At 42.1% G+C, this 14,289-nt stretch overlaps 1 protein-coding gene across 3 annotated transcripts; it reads right to left on the bottom strand.

The window, feature by feature from the left end:
• Window positions 1-498: 498 nt before the first annotated feature.
• Window positions 499-13,140, bottom strand: LOC111838652 (free fatty acid receptor 3). Of its 3 annotated transcripts, none has more exons than XM_023801865.2 (2): window positions 13,080-13,140; window positions 499-1,572 (listed from the first exon to the last, which is right to left on the bottom strand). In XM_023801865.2, the coding sequence occupies exon 2, from the start codon at window positions 1,546-1,548 to the stop codon at window positions 616-618; it is 933 nt and encodes a 310-aa protein (XP_023657633.1). In that variant the 5' UTR covers window positions 1,549-1,572; window positions 13,080-13,140; the 3' UTR covers window positions 499-615. The 3 variants fall into 3 exon arrangements, with proteins under 3 accessions (XP_023657633.1, XP_023657632.1, XP_072572629.1); XM_023801864.2 differs by lacking the exon at window positions 13,080-13,140 and adding an exon at window positions 12,100-12,199; XM_072716528.1 differs by lacking the exon at window positions 13,080-13,140 and adding an exon at window positions 2,282-4,829.
• Between the last annotated feature and the right edge of the window lie 1,149 nt (window positions 13,141-14,289).

Raw genomic sequence — 14,289 nt, forward strand, 5'->3', positions numbered from 1 at the left:
TGCGGCCACAAGTCCGATGACACAACCACCAAGTCGATCATTGAACTGCTGCCTATGGTGTCCTGGTGCCAAATGCACATATGGACACCCTTATGTTTGAACATGGTGTTCATTATGGACAATCCATGATGAGCACAGAAGTCCAATAAGAAAACACCACTCGAGTTCAGATCAGGGGGGGCGTTCCTCCCAATCACGCCCCTCCAGGTCTCACTGTCATTGCCCACGTGAGCGTTGAAGTCCCCCAGCAGAAGAGAGTCCCCAGGAGGAGCGCTCTCCAACACCCCTTCCAAGGACTCCAAAAAGGGTGAGTATTCTGAATTGTGTGGGGGTGGGGAGGCACCAGAGGGAGCCTGGGCACATTACTATGTCCAAGGCCCAAAATTGCGCAAAAGCATAAGGGGAAAGCCAAGATCAGCCATAGTGATTTTTTTTAGCATCAGTTAAACAAAACACAGGACCACATAGAGAGACTGTTTATATACTGTTTATGGAGTATTTATTTGAGACAAAGTTCACTATTGCATATATAGGTTTCAAAGACAAAGCAAAAAAAGACATACAGATATACAGCTTTAAAAGATAAGTGCAAATATTTTTGATTTCCACTTTAATTCAGTTTTCCTGACGGATGTTTTCAGTATTGGTTGTCACATTTGACAGCCTTTCTGATCTGAGAATGAGGTTTCTCAATCTTACAATCTTGAGCATAAAATACTTGACCATTGTCTGAAAAGTAGAGGAGGAAAAATAGAATATGATTGGGTCTAAGCATGTGTTAAAGGTGCTGAGGAGCAATGTGTAGTCCCTCCAGGGTGGGCTCTTCCCTTTCACGTAGCCAAAAACATGGGAAGAATTATATGGGAGGAAGCAGATCACGAAAACCAGGAGAGTCCCCAAAGCCATGCCAATGGCTTTCTTCTTCTTTTTGTGACAGATCCGGGACTGAGCAGAGAGGATGCGGATACAGCTCAAGTAGCAAAATGTGCAAATGAGAAGTGGAGCCAGGAATATCACCACAAAGAACTCCAGGCGTACAGGGAGCAGTATGTTCAGCTGCTCCTCTGTGAAGTTCTCATAACAGACGGTGGTGTCCAAGGTGTCATTCCCCAAAGAAAGGTGCTCTACGATGAAGACAATGCTACAGTGGGCAGAGCTGATGACCCAGATCCCTACGCAGGCAACTGCAGCATAAAGTGGCTTTTTCAACAGTCTGTACCTCACCGGGAAGGCTACACCCAAGTAACGGTCCACACTGACAGCCATGAGCAGGAGAGAGCTTGTGTAGATGGTGGAAAAAAACACAAAGTAAGTGACTGGGCACAGGGCATAGGGCAGGGACCACTTCATATGTGAGGCTACCTCATGCATCTTCAGTGGCAAAACTAAAAGGAAGAGCAAGTCTGACACAGTTAAGTTTAGTAACAGGATATCAGTGGGCATGGGCTTGTTGTAAACTTTAATGCAAAAGGTGCACAGGGATAGGATGTTAGTAGGTAGGCCAATAAGGAAGGTGAGAATGTACACAGACAGTAGGAGGCTTTCCATAGTCAGAGGTCACCCACCAGGGATCTGTAAGAGAGACATGCAGATGAAAACTTCATCAACTTTTGTTATAAGACATAAATATGTCTTAAGGTAAATACTTTCTCAGTTCTGTTAATATTATAAATTTATATCCAAGTTCTTAATGAAGCATTCAACACTTTTGTAGATGCTATATTACATGTACTAGATATGCTACGAGTGCCCACCTTTTGGGGGGGGTTCTGTCATGCCCTGCTCATCTGATCCCCGTGTGCCACGCCCCCTCCCTCGCTGCCCCGTGCAGAATCCCCATGTCACCGGCTGTGTCTGGTTTCGTTCAATGTAGTCTGGTGTAATTAAATACTTCCCTGTTCGTCTTCCCCCAGTCCTATCATTGACGTTACTGCCCGTCTGTCCTGTGTGCCCGACTGTCTCCCCCATACTGCCCTCGTTTCCCCAATAAACTCCTTTGTTTCCCCGACTTCCTGGACTCCCGCTCCTCTGTCTCCGTTCCGTGCCGTATTTCAGCACGTAACAGTTGTACAGACAGACATTTCGGTAATATCTCAACCTCACATGAGCAACATTACATGTGGATTCTCCAGCATAAACGTTACAACATAACTTAATAAGCGATCCGGCAGCATTCGCTGCTAACATCTTTACTGTGAAACATTAACCTGAACAACGTGTGCACACTTTAAATATTTTAAACACCATCAAACCTCACTCAGAGTCAATAACTACAACGTACTTTATCTTATGGACGCACACAAGTCCTGATGATGATCTTAATTAGGAACAACAGCAGCTGATGCGTGAAACCCGAACTCTAGAGAAAATGCCCGTGACTCACTTCCAAGAGGGGGCAGAGTAACACTTTTTAAAGGTCCCAGCACAACAACACTTAAGAAAACTTGTTCCTATCTAAACAACTACAATACAGCCGCCCCTAAATTTGTCCCACAAATTTGAAGCATTTTGTGGTCAATTGTCCTCAGGTAAAGCTGGAAACTGGACTAGGCGGCTCACGGGTCTTATGTAGGTGCGATCCTGAACTTGAACCTCTGCCATCCGAATGACTCCATCTGATCCTGGCAACAGTCTGCTTATCTTCCCGATGGGCCATAAAGCTCTCGGTAATTGTGGATCGACAATCATGACAACTGTTCCAGCTTGGAGGGGGTCCGTGTTTACTTGCTACTTGGATCAGTTCTGCAGTGAAAGTAAGTAGTACCTCAGAAAGCAAGACCAGAAGTGATCAGCTAAGACTTGTGCAGCTCTCCAATGCCGATGACTCAACAATCCTGAATCATGATAAAGTACTTTGGGCAATGATGGGTCTAGCTGCCCCATCAGCAATAAGTTTGGGGTGACTGGGTCTGGGTCTGATGCATCAGAGGACACATAACCCAAGGGTTTTGAATTAAATATGCCCTCTATCTCAATTAGAATGGTAGAGAGCATCTCGCTGGTGACAACCTGAGAACCCAAGGTGGCTTGTAGGGCATTCTTGATGCATTGAATCTCTCGCTCCCATGCACCACCGAAATGTGAGGCGCTAGGTGGATTATAATTGAAACAAATCTGGGACTCAGCTAGCTGTGTCTGCAGGTCGGGCTGAAGGGCCTTAAAGGCTTCCTGGAGCTCCTTCTCTCCACCCTTGAAGTTCGTGCCCTGGTCAGAGAGCAACTTGGCGGGCAATGAACTGGAACATGCCGACTGCCTATCCAGACCTGAAATGGGCCAAAGCAGTCCATCCCTGTTGAGTAGAAGGCTGGCTGGTGCAACCTGAGGCGAGCTGGGGGAGGTCCGCCATTTGGGGGGGGGGGGTGACTGGTTGGGCCATCCACCTCTGGCACTCTATGCAGGAATGCTGTTCTCGCCTCACAGCCTCTCTTCGACACAGGATCCAGTATTTTCTCCTTAGCTTGGCAAAAAGACGTTTGGAACCTGGGTACTTCAGATCACTATCAGAGAAGCTTTGTAGTAGGATGACTTGAATCCAAGATGATTGGATGTACAGTACTGTCTTAGGCAGGCAAAGAAAATGATGTTTAGATTATCCTTGTGTTGGTGTAAAACTATGATATTATGCCTGTCAAAGTGTGTCAGCGTAGCCATTTCAGAACCTCTGCTAAAATCACCCCAGTATTTGCAGCGACCGTCCAGTGCAGCTATGTATTTTTTGACTTGGCCACTAGCACACCTCATGCAGCTAGTCAATCTGTCACTGACTTTTTAAACCAATGTATTTAATTATTTAATTGAGCTGTTGGTGAAATTTAACAAAATCATGGATCGGCTGAGGTGCCCCTGAGGAGAAGTTTGGGAACTGAAGCGGTGTTCATCTAGCCACCCAACTAGATATCAGTAACTTTTTAGAAAACAGAAGAAATTATTACTAGTTTTTATTGTGTTACTCTTAATGTTAAATTGTGTTTTTTGTTCTAAGCCAAAGTACACTTGCTACCCAGATAAACAGCTTTAAATATTTCTTTGGACTGTCTAAGACATTTGCACAGTACTGTATGTCCTCTGATTCTACATCGGGGCAACGACACAATCTGCAACCTACTCTTATTAGCTGCTTTTTGTTGTCCAGTTCTGGCACTCGCATGATCAAAGACTAGAGTTTGGAACAGGCTTACTGGCAGACAGACACTGGAGTTCACCAGGTTCCTGAAGGTACGGAATTGCTCTGGATTAGGTCAGTTGCTGGCCACGACTAGGGCTGTACGATTTGGGGAAAATATCGAATCGCGATTTTTCTGACCGAAATTGCGATTACGATTTGATTTGCAATTTAATTTATGTCAAGCTTCAGTTCAATACTCAGTGTGTAGTAATTTTAAAACATATGACGCAGCATGAGATACCATCAGTATTAACTGGTCTATATTCTAATGCAAGGATGAGAATTTAAAGATGTGATGTGTCAAGTTAAATAAAGTAATAATGAAAACAATTGCAGCAAAAAGAAAACTAGCGATCTTGCAGGTAACGCTTATTACCCTCCTAATAACACTAGAACCACTTTTTCCCACGCCAATGAACAAGCAAGAACTACTTCAGTGTATGCAGCCCTTTTGTTTGCACAATTGTGTTGTTAGCTGCTGTTATTAATGTACACTAATAACACTCAAAAAACCATAATGTTCATAACAGAGTGGCTGTTCTGTCCTGAAACCATAAAGCTGGAAATTTTTAAACGAAGTATGTATTTTATAAAATGTTGAATAAATAGAAGTCGTTTATTGGTGATTTCATGTTGGTCAAAGTTTCTGCTTTTTAACAGCTGTATACGGTTATTTTCTATACAAATAAATTCAGGTGAAAAATTTAAAATGTACATGTTCATGGTAGCAAACTCTTTCAGGTTCTCAACGAAGGAAATCTTACGGCAAATCTATATTCCATTTTGAACTTAAAATTAGCTGCATCAAAAACGTTACGGCAGTTTGCAAACCCTACAGACTACTTATAGTCTAATAAAACTTACATACATGTAAATGTGTGTGCAGAACAGAGAACAGAAAATCTCACTCCATGCAGCTGACCAAAGTTGCCAACCCTGCATTTTATTTGAAATGAGAAGTAAAATGCAGTTTTCGACTGAAGCAGCTTATCATTCCTTTGCTTTGTTACTCGGAGAAATACAAAACGAATGATTAAACATTATACGCGTCTCTTTTTGTATGTTTTCTAAATCAGACCACGTGCCCATACAGTACCCAACTGTAATAGCGATTAAAGTGATCTATTCTTTTAGTATTTATGTTAAAGCAAGACTTTTATTACTGTTGTTTGATTAATCTTTGGAAACACTTAAATTTAATAACCACAAAAACATATGACATAAACACGACTGTATTGTGGGTTTTACGGCTTTTTTGGAGGTCACCGACTCCGCTGCTGTGAGAATTGCTGACTGTCTCATTGTTGTTTTGATGGGTTAGTGGTTTACTAATGCTATTGCCTATTAACAAAAACCAAAGGTATGATACGCTGAAGTATATTGCAGCTGGTGTTTAAAAGGAGCTTGCAGGTTCTATTGATGATAGGACCTTTCTGAAACAATCTCGGACCATGAAATAGGTAGGCAATTCACTTATAGCTCAGTAGCGTAATCAGTATTTTTCCGCACGGCGAATGTAACACTTTCCTTGGGTTTCACGTGTTTGCTGTTTTTGGGCCTATACGCCTTCTTGGGACACTTCTGATTGGTGAGCATGACTGGCACGCGAGAAGCACGGCGCTTGTGATTGGTGAGAATGACTGTCACACAGGCAGCACGGCATGAATTTGTAAAACTATTCTCACAGCAGTTTTAAACCTTGGGTCCGACGTGCACATTATTGCAAGTGCAAGAGGACTTCATACCTGTTTCGAGCAAGAATAAATCTAGGAAATTGCAACATAGGTAGTTTACTAGGGAAATAAAGTATAAAGTAAGGAGGAAAAGGGCTTTGTTCCAGAAATGGAAAATAACTGATGATGACAGAATAAAGCAAGAGTATCTAAATCTACAGGCTGAATTAAAAAATGACATTAGACGAGCTAAAAGGAATGTCGAAAGGAAGATCGCATTGGAGGCTAAGGATGACGTTAAAAGTTTCTTCCAGTATTTTAACTCTAAAAGAGCTCTAAAAGCTGAAATTACTAATCTGCAGGATAGTAAGGGTCTTATAATTGAAAACGACATTGATATAGTAAATGAGTTCAATGATAGTTTTGCACGGGTATTCACTGTTGAGGACACTAGTAACTTACCAGTTCTTATTACTAATCCAACATCGTCTATAACTAATATATATATAACTGAAGCTGATGTTTTGCAAAGCCTAACTAAGCTCAAAATAAATAAATCACAGGGCCCTGATGGCATCTTACCTATAGTGTTAAAAGAGATGAGGGATATTATTTGCCGACCCTTAACTTTACTGTTTCAAAAATCCTTATCTGAAGGTGTGGTACCTTCTGATTGGAAGCATGCCAACATAACGCCCATTTTCAAAAAAGGGGATAGAAATAATTTGTCAAACTATAGGCCAATCAGTCTAACTTGTATAACTGGTAAAGTTATGGAGGCTATAATCAAAGAGAAAATGGTAGATTACCTGGACTCAAATAACATTTTGAGGGATAGCCAGCATGGATTTAGGAGAGGTAGATCCTGTTTAACAAATCTGTTGGAGTTTTTTGAGGAAGCTACTCAGGAAGTTGATGATAAGAAGGCATATGATGTCATCTACTTAGATTTCCAAAAGGCTTTTGATGTTGTCACCCACAAGAGGCTCTCACTTAAAGTCAAAGCGACAGGTATTTTAGGAACTGTAGCGACCTGGATTGATAACTGGTTAACGGATAGGAAGCAGCGAGTAGTTATAAGAGGCTCAATGTCACAGTGGGCCTGCGTTCATAGTGGGGTACCGCAGGGTTCAATTTTAGGACCACTATTGTTCCTAATTTACATAAATGATATAGACACCAATATATACAGTAAACTGGTGAAATTTGCAGATGACACCAAAGTGGGTGGTGTAGCAGATACTGACCTAGCGGCTCAGCAGCTACAGCGGGATCTTAATTTAATTAGTGACTGGGCCGACACCTGGCAGATGAAATTTAACATAGACAAATGTAAGGTACTCCATGTAGGGAGCAGAAATATAAAGTACAGGTATTTTATGGGACCTACTGAAATAAAGGTAGCTGATTATGAGAAAGGTGTGTATGTTGATGCTTCCATGTCTCATTCTCGCCAGTGCGGGGAAGCAATAAAAAAGGCCAATAGGATGTTGGGGTATATCTCCAGGTGTGTGGATCTCAATGGAGATAATGCTAAGATTATACAATTCCTTGGTGAGACCTCACCTAGAATATTGTGTGCAGGTTTGGTCACCATATCTTAAAAAGGACATTGTGGCCTTAGAAAAGGTGCAGCGTGGGGCCACAAGAATGATTCCTGGTCTTAGAGGAATGTCATATGAGGAAAGTTTATTTGAGCTAAATCTGTTCAGCCTCAAGCAAAGGAGACTGAGGGGGGACATGATCCAGGTCTATAAGATTCTAACAGGTTTGGATGCTGTTCAACCGAATAGTTACTTCAGCATTAGTTCAAATACAAGAACTCGTGGCCATAGGTGGAAATTAGCGGGAGAACATTTCAAACTGGATTTAAGGAAGCACTTCTTTACACAGCGTGTAGTCAGAGTATGGAATAGTCTTCCTGATAATGTAGTGCAAGCTGAATCCTTGGGTTCCTTTAAATCAGAGCTAGATAAGATTTTAACAACTCTGAGCTATTAGTTAAGTTCTCCCCAAGCGAGCTCGATGGGCCAAATGGCCTCCTCTCGTTTGTATAATTCTTATGTTCTTATGCTGTATAATGTATATCCTAAATCGCGATTTTTGCGACTTGCTAATTGTGTTGTTTCAAATTGCAATTTCGATTTGAGATCGATAAATCGTGCAGCCCTAGCCACGACCATAGATAGTTTCAACATAGCGCCAGTTGTGCCTCTCAGTAAGCTCATGGATCTCAGCTACACGTGTTCCCACAAACACTTTGAACCGACAAAAGTCGGACCGAATCCATGTCAGGACTGTCGTGGAGTCAGATCACATTACTGTCCTGTGGATTTCTAAAGTAAGCTCACCTTCCAGTAGGTTAGTAAGCTGAGCACCCGTGCCACTTTAGAGCCACTCTGGAACAGGTTGTTAAAAATGCTACCTCCCCTTGTCCCTGAGGATCTTCAGTGCGCAAGTAAGCCACGCTGCCATATGCCCATTCTGATGCATCACAAAACACGTGCACTTTGTGCCTGCAAAGTCTGTGGTCCAGGTCAGGGCTAGTATAACAACGGGGCAAGTTAATATTATCTAAGTAGGGTAACTCACTCTCCCAGGCTTGCCATGCTGCCAGTAGGTCTCCAGGTAGCAAGTGGTCATCCCATTCCCTTTTTTTGTCCCATAGCTACTACACTAAGACTTTGGCTCTGGTGGTGAATGGAATGAGAAAGCCCAGTGGGTCGTACTGGCTTGCTAAAACTCTGTAAATACTCCTCATTGTGGTAGGTGAAGACTCAACTTGCCGTGAATTGTAGTGCAAAGTATCTGAGTTACATGACCAGCGCAGCCCCAAGGTTGACTCCTGCAGATCCGTGTCAGTGCGGTTCAGCCACTCTTCGTTACTCTCTGCCCTTAGCTCTTGAGGCACATGCCCAATGACATCGGGGACATTACTCGCAAACTGTGGCCTGCCTCATGTTTTAACATTCCGACGAGGGCTCGGACCTTTAGTGCAAACCGGCTAAACCCAGTGATGTCACCTGGGCGGATATTTAGTTCATCCATCAACTCTGCTATACGTCGCAGGGACAGCTGATGTTGCTGACCATATCTTTTAGTCAAGGCAGTCATGGTGTCTAAGTAAGGGGTGGCAGAGTCACAATAGGAGTCGGCTATAAGAAGCGCTTCATCATATTGCAGATGATCACACAGTATTTGGTATTTGAAGCGCTCAGTTGCATCGATTGGAAGGAGGTTTCCAAGAGCAAGCTTTAATCTAGCAAACTCCCTGGGATCATCCTTGGTGAACTTTGGTATGTCTGGTTTTGGTCCCCAGTATATCCACTCAGGGGCTTCAGGAGCTATTGCGAGAGAGCCAGTTTCTGAGGGCAAGTGATTGTAATGCTCTGTATGGAAGGGGTTAGCTTGCGAATTGGGAGGAATGGACCCCTGGTCATACTGGTCTTGTGCTAGGGGAAATGACATACTATTTGCTGTGAACCTATGTAGTGGTTCCTGCAACTACTCGACCACATCAGGCTGTCGTTGAGATGGCCTTATTTGCTTGAGTGGTACAGGGCGATATGGTGCTGGTGTGGGTGGAAACGGCCAACCTTCCTCATCCTAATCCTCATTCGGAGCTGCCACGGGGTACTGCCTGTGTTTGCCCGTGTATTCAGGAGATGAGGAATGGGTAGCTGGTGTTGGGGTTTCACTTCTTGCTTCCATTTGCTGCTTCATACCTATGACCGTTGTATGGAGCCTCCTGTATTCTTCCTTCATCTGGTGCAGCAGGCTTAGTATATCAGCTGAGTACTGCTGTCCTACTGGAGTGTTTGTGTATCCAGGTGCAGGTACATCATCGTACCCCGAATGAGCAGACTCCATACCGCTGGAATCTAATGCATACTGCATGGTGTGCAGGGTCGGTGGCATCATTTCTACATTAGATGCAGCATTATGCGTCTCACTATTAAGGCCATTCCCCTCTTCTCTTACTGTGACATTTCCTGCTGTTCGACTTGGTAAGCAAGGTGGGGCATAAACCTCATATTCTTCAAGCTAAGCTGGTTGTCTTACCTGCCTTTGTGGACGGGCACCCCTCATTATTGCATCGGGAACTGGAGTTGTTGTAATTGGGATGTGATCCATCATTACACAGGAATCACAGATATCCGACTCGAGGGCCATATGTAGCAGAGGGAGCCAATGTACTGGTTATTTCTTTATGTGATCTCTATGTGTTGGTTGGTTAGAACCCTCTTAATGGCTTCAGTCCCACTTCTTTGCTTCACTCACAACTTGGCGATCACCAGTTCTTCTTAAAATATTTATTGAGTCATTAGATAAACATCTAGGTATTGTGTGGCTCTAAGGCCTCGTTCACACGGACGTCTGTACTAGGGGTTGCACCGACTAGTCGACTAGTCGACTGGTCGACCTTAATACTCTGTCATGACGCTTTTTGATTGAAGTCGACTAGTCGCGCTGCGTGGATCATGTGATTTTGACGTGAAAAACATGGCAGCCTTACACGACACGTCACACGTGCACCGATCAGGAACCTAGTGGGTCATTTCAGAAAAGCAGCGGCATATTAGCAAAAGCTACTTAGCTGTTCCAGCTACCAGCACCCCAAGCGAGAGAATCTTTTCACTCGCTGGGAATACAATTACGCGACAGCGTGCGAGCCTGCATCCAGCCCATGTCAACGCCCTCATTTTCTTGCACGCAAACCAGGATAAAAAAGTAAATTATGTGACTGAGCAGGACTCTGACAGTGAGTAGGCTTATAGCCTTTCTCGTTCGAGAGTTATGAAATCACTTCATATGAATTAGTGTTCTGTTCTGACGACGGTATGCATTACTTTTGCATAAACTATTTGTCGTTTTTATATTTTTAGTAAGTGCAGTGTTTATTGTGTTGACTGTGCATTTGTTGGCACTAAAATTAGCCAGTGCTGTTGCATTGTTTTTGCAATGTGTTATGAGCTGTCTAACAGCATTTGTATATTTTGTTCCTGTCAATAAATTACAAATTGTGGCATGTTGCAAAACTTTTGCATCGTTTTAATGATGACGTCACCAGCGACTAGTCGACGTCGACTGGACTTCAATCACATAAAAGTCGACTTTAAAAAATCTAAAGTCGTTCAACCACTAGTCTGTACCAGGTGTTTTTCTGGCATTCGTGGCGCCAGGTGAGCATCGACTGAATGCCAACCGTTTTTCTGCTCATTGAAGCAAATCAAAGCGTCCACATGGGCGTTCAGCACCGGCATTCGGCCGGCTACGCGTTCAGGTGGCATCAAATAAATGCTGCATGCAACGTTTTCTTGGCGTCAAGATCCCGACGAATGCAAGGAAAACGACGCTATTGCGTTTACATGCCGTTCGTTTGCCGTTCTGGAGGACCGAATATGTCCCATGATTCTGTATGGCAACTGCAAAAAACCACATTTTACGGAAAATGTCGGACATTGATCCAGCCCAAAAAGCACAAAAAACGTCCCTTTGATCTGACGTTGCGCAGTAAGAGGGTGAACCCAGTAGCGGCGGCGATGTTTGTTCCTCTCCTGCCTACGGCGCCGTATCAGGAGGATTTTTAAAACAAGAATGTCGAATGTAAGTTTTAATAAAGAATAGGGATCCATGTTTTCAATGCAGAACTATAAACTAAGATGATCCACGTGTAAACACTCTGGACAGAGTAATTACTGCCCCCACAGGTAAATACACGAAACTGCAGACTAGGCGTCAGGCTGGTGTTAAACAGCATCAAGTGAACACCAGTGAAACGCCAATCGAATACAGCTACAAAACGCAGGAACGAACGTCCACATGGACGAGACCTTACAAAAAAATAAAGGAAGATGTACTTAAACAATCCATCAAATAAGGAGGAATCTGTAATTCTAAATAAACATCGCAACGTGCCGTTCTTGGTGTCACATCTAAATTATTATACTTATAATTAAATTATTATAATTATCATTAAGTGAAATATGCATATAGATGGCTAAGCTAAACACACAAAATTGGCATTTAACTTAAGGTTCTACAGACAGACATTTCAGTAATATCTCAACCTCACATGAGCAACATTACTCGTGGATTCTCCAGCATAAACATTACAACATAAGTTAATAAGCGATCCTGCAGCACTTAGCATTTGCTGCTAACATCTTTACTGCGAAACATTAACCTAAACAACATGTGCGCACTTTAAATATTTTAAACACCATCAAACCTCACTCAGAATCAATAACTGCAACTTACTTTATCTTATGGATGCACACAAGTCCTGCTGATGATCTTAAATAGGAAGAACAGCAGCCGATGCGTGAAACCCAAACTCTAGAGAAAATGCCCGCGACTCACTTCCAAAAGGGGGGCGGAGTAACACTTTTTAAAGGTGCCAGTGCAACAAGACTTAAGAAAACTTGTTCCTATCTAAACAACTAAAATACAATGCCTGTTTGGAAGATAACTTTTCCAGTCCTATGAATGGAAACCAGATCACTGTTGAGCCATTTGAACAAGGTCTTTAACCCCAAAAACTGCTCCAGGGGTGCTGGAAAATGGCTATGTGTTTTGATTCCAAGCTTTGCTCTTTTATTGTACATATATCTCATAACAGAGCAAAATTGGATATACAAAGACTAAAGAATTCCAATATAGTTATGCTAATGAAATAAAGTATCAACATTATCAATAAGATGGGGCCCATACTTTGGGGAATTATTTGCTAACTACTGAACTGCACACCAAAGACAAGTATGCAGCTATAAGCAACTGGGCAAAAAACTTTAACCCACTAAGTCAGTCACAAATGCCCATACAAGCAGTAGACCTTGCTACATGGCCAGAGAAGTCCAGAGAAACAGGTGTGTTTCTTATCTTAAATTCATGCATAGTATACTTCAAATATACTTGCATCAAAGACAACAAAATACATGAAATTTGTCTCTCTTGAAATAATAAAAGATATATCTAGGATTTACACATTCTTCAATGTGTATGATTACATATTAACAATTGAAGTTTACTGCTAATTGGTAACTCTGGTGTGCAGATAATGGCATGCATTTTCATTTATGTTTGCCCCACTGTACTCAGAGGATTAGTGGCATCAGATTATCACCTTATTTTTATTTTCATTTAACCCATTATTGCCACATTAAGTATCCATCTGGTTGAACAAATCCAGCATACACATGGTAAGAAAAACTGAATATAAGAAACAAATGGCAACTCACCAATGAAAACCTGTGAAATGCAGTGAAATGGAGATAGATGTGATCCCCATATGGTGTAAATATGATACAAAAGAACCTCCTTGATATTTAGTGTAACACCTTGTGCATGTCCTTTTTTGTAGATGGTCAAAAAATTTGCTTACATGATAATATAGACACTAAACATTAACTAAAATGCAAAACCTCACAGACAAATTACACTTTCGAAGATGGCTAAGCATATACTTCTGTTCTTATGGGCCAAATGGCCTCCTCTTGTTTGTAAATTTCTTATGTTCTTATAGGCAAGCCCAGTCTAATTTTCAATATAGAATTAAATAAGGCTAAAAGCTACAAGTTTTAACTACCTCAAAGCTGCCGACCCAGGGACTGGATATCTTGTCCTTCAGATAGCAAGATCACTGGTCTGAGTGTTTTTCCCTCACAAGTTCTTGAGTTCATCAGAAATGAGATGGTGAATGAGATAGTGTGTTTTATCTTCTGCTCTGCTTTTGACCTTTCTCTGATGCACGTCCTGCTTCCTGTCCTTCCTACATTTCTTCCTACTCTTTCCTCTTTGATATTGATCTCTGTCGGGCATCTTTGTAAACTTGATGTTCTACTTGTGCTGGTAAATTATGATCAGATATTTTTGTAGGCTTACTGTCCACTAATTTCACTTTGTATAGCTGTAACATATACATTAAACATGCCAATTTAACATTAACCATTAAAAGAATTACAGAGGCATCCTTTCCTGATCAGGAAAGCTCTAGGTCTTGGACTACTCATATTCATGCTTTTGTTCAGCACAACATAGATGTAGATCATACTCTCAGAGATGAGGACTGCTCCATTAAAGCCAGGGGTCAGAGTCTTCACATATTTCAAACAAAAGTGTATGAGCAGTGCTCATCATGGTGACCCACTGCCAGCGTAAGGCCTCCAAGGAGAATATTTTCACTTGTTCTGATCTCACCCGCTGTCCACAATTGGCTGGTTTAATGTAACACTGTTGAGTTAGTCAGCAGGACTAATTATGCAGTTATTAGCATGCTTGGCACACACCGTGTGTATCTGTAAATTGTGTAAATTAATATGTATATTTGTGTATTTATGTTAATAGTAAATGTTGGGAGTGTGTAACATTTGCTGGGGGATGCATGTGTTTTGTTAGTGTGAGACTGTCATGTAAATTGTTGGCTTCCCTGTCTGTGCCACTGCTGGTATT

The sequence above is a fragment of the Paramormyrops kingsleyae genome, chromosome 9 (genome assembly GCF_048594095.1).
Source record: "Paramormyrops kingsleyae isolate MSU_618 chromosome 9, PKINGS_0.4, whole genome shotgun sequence".
In the NCBI taxonomy this organism is placed as follows: domain Eukaryota; kingdom Metazoa; phylum Chordata; class Actinopteri; order Osteoglossiformes; family Mormyridae; genus Paramormyrops; species Paramormyrops kingsleyae.

Coding starts and splice junctions, on each gene's coding strand:
- LOC111838652 (XM_023801865.2), bottom strand. CDS start 1,548: ATGGAAAGCCTCCTACTGTCTGTGTACATTCTCACCTTCCTTATTGGC.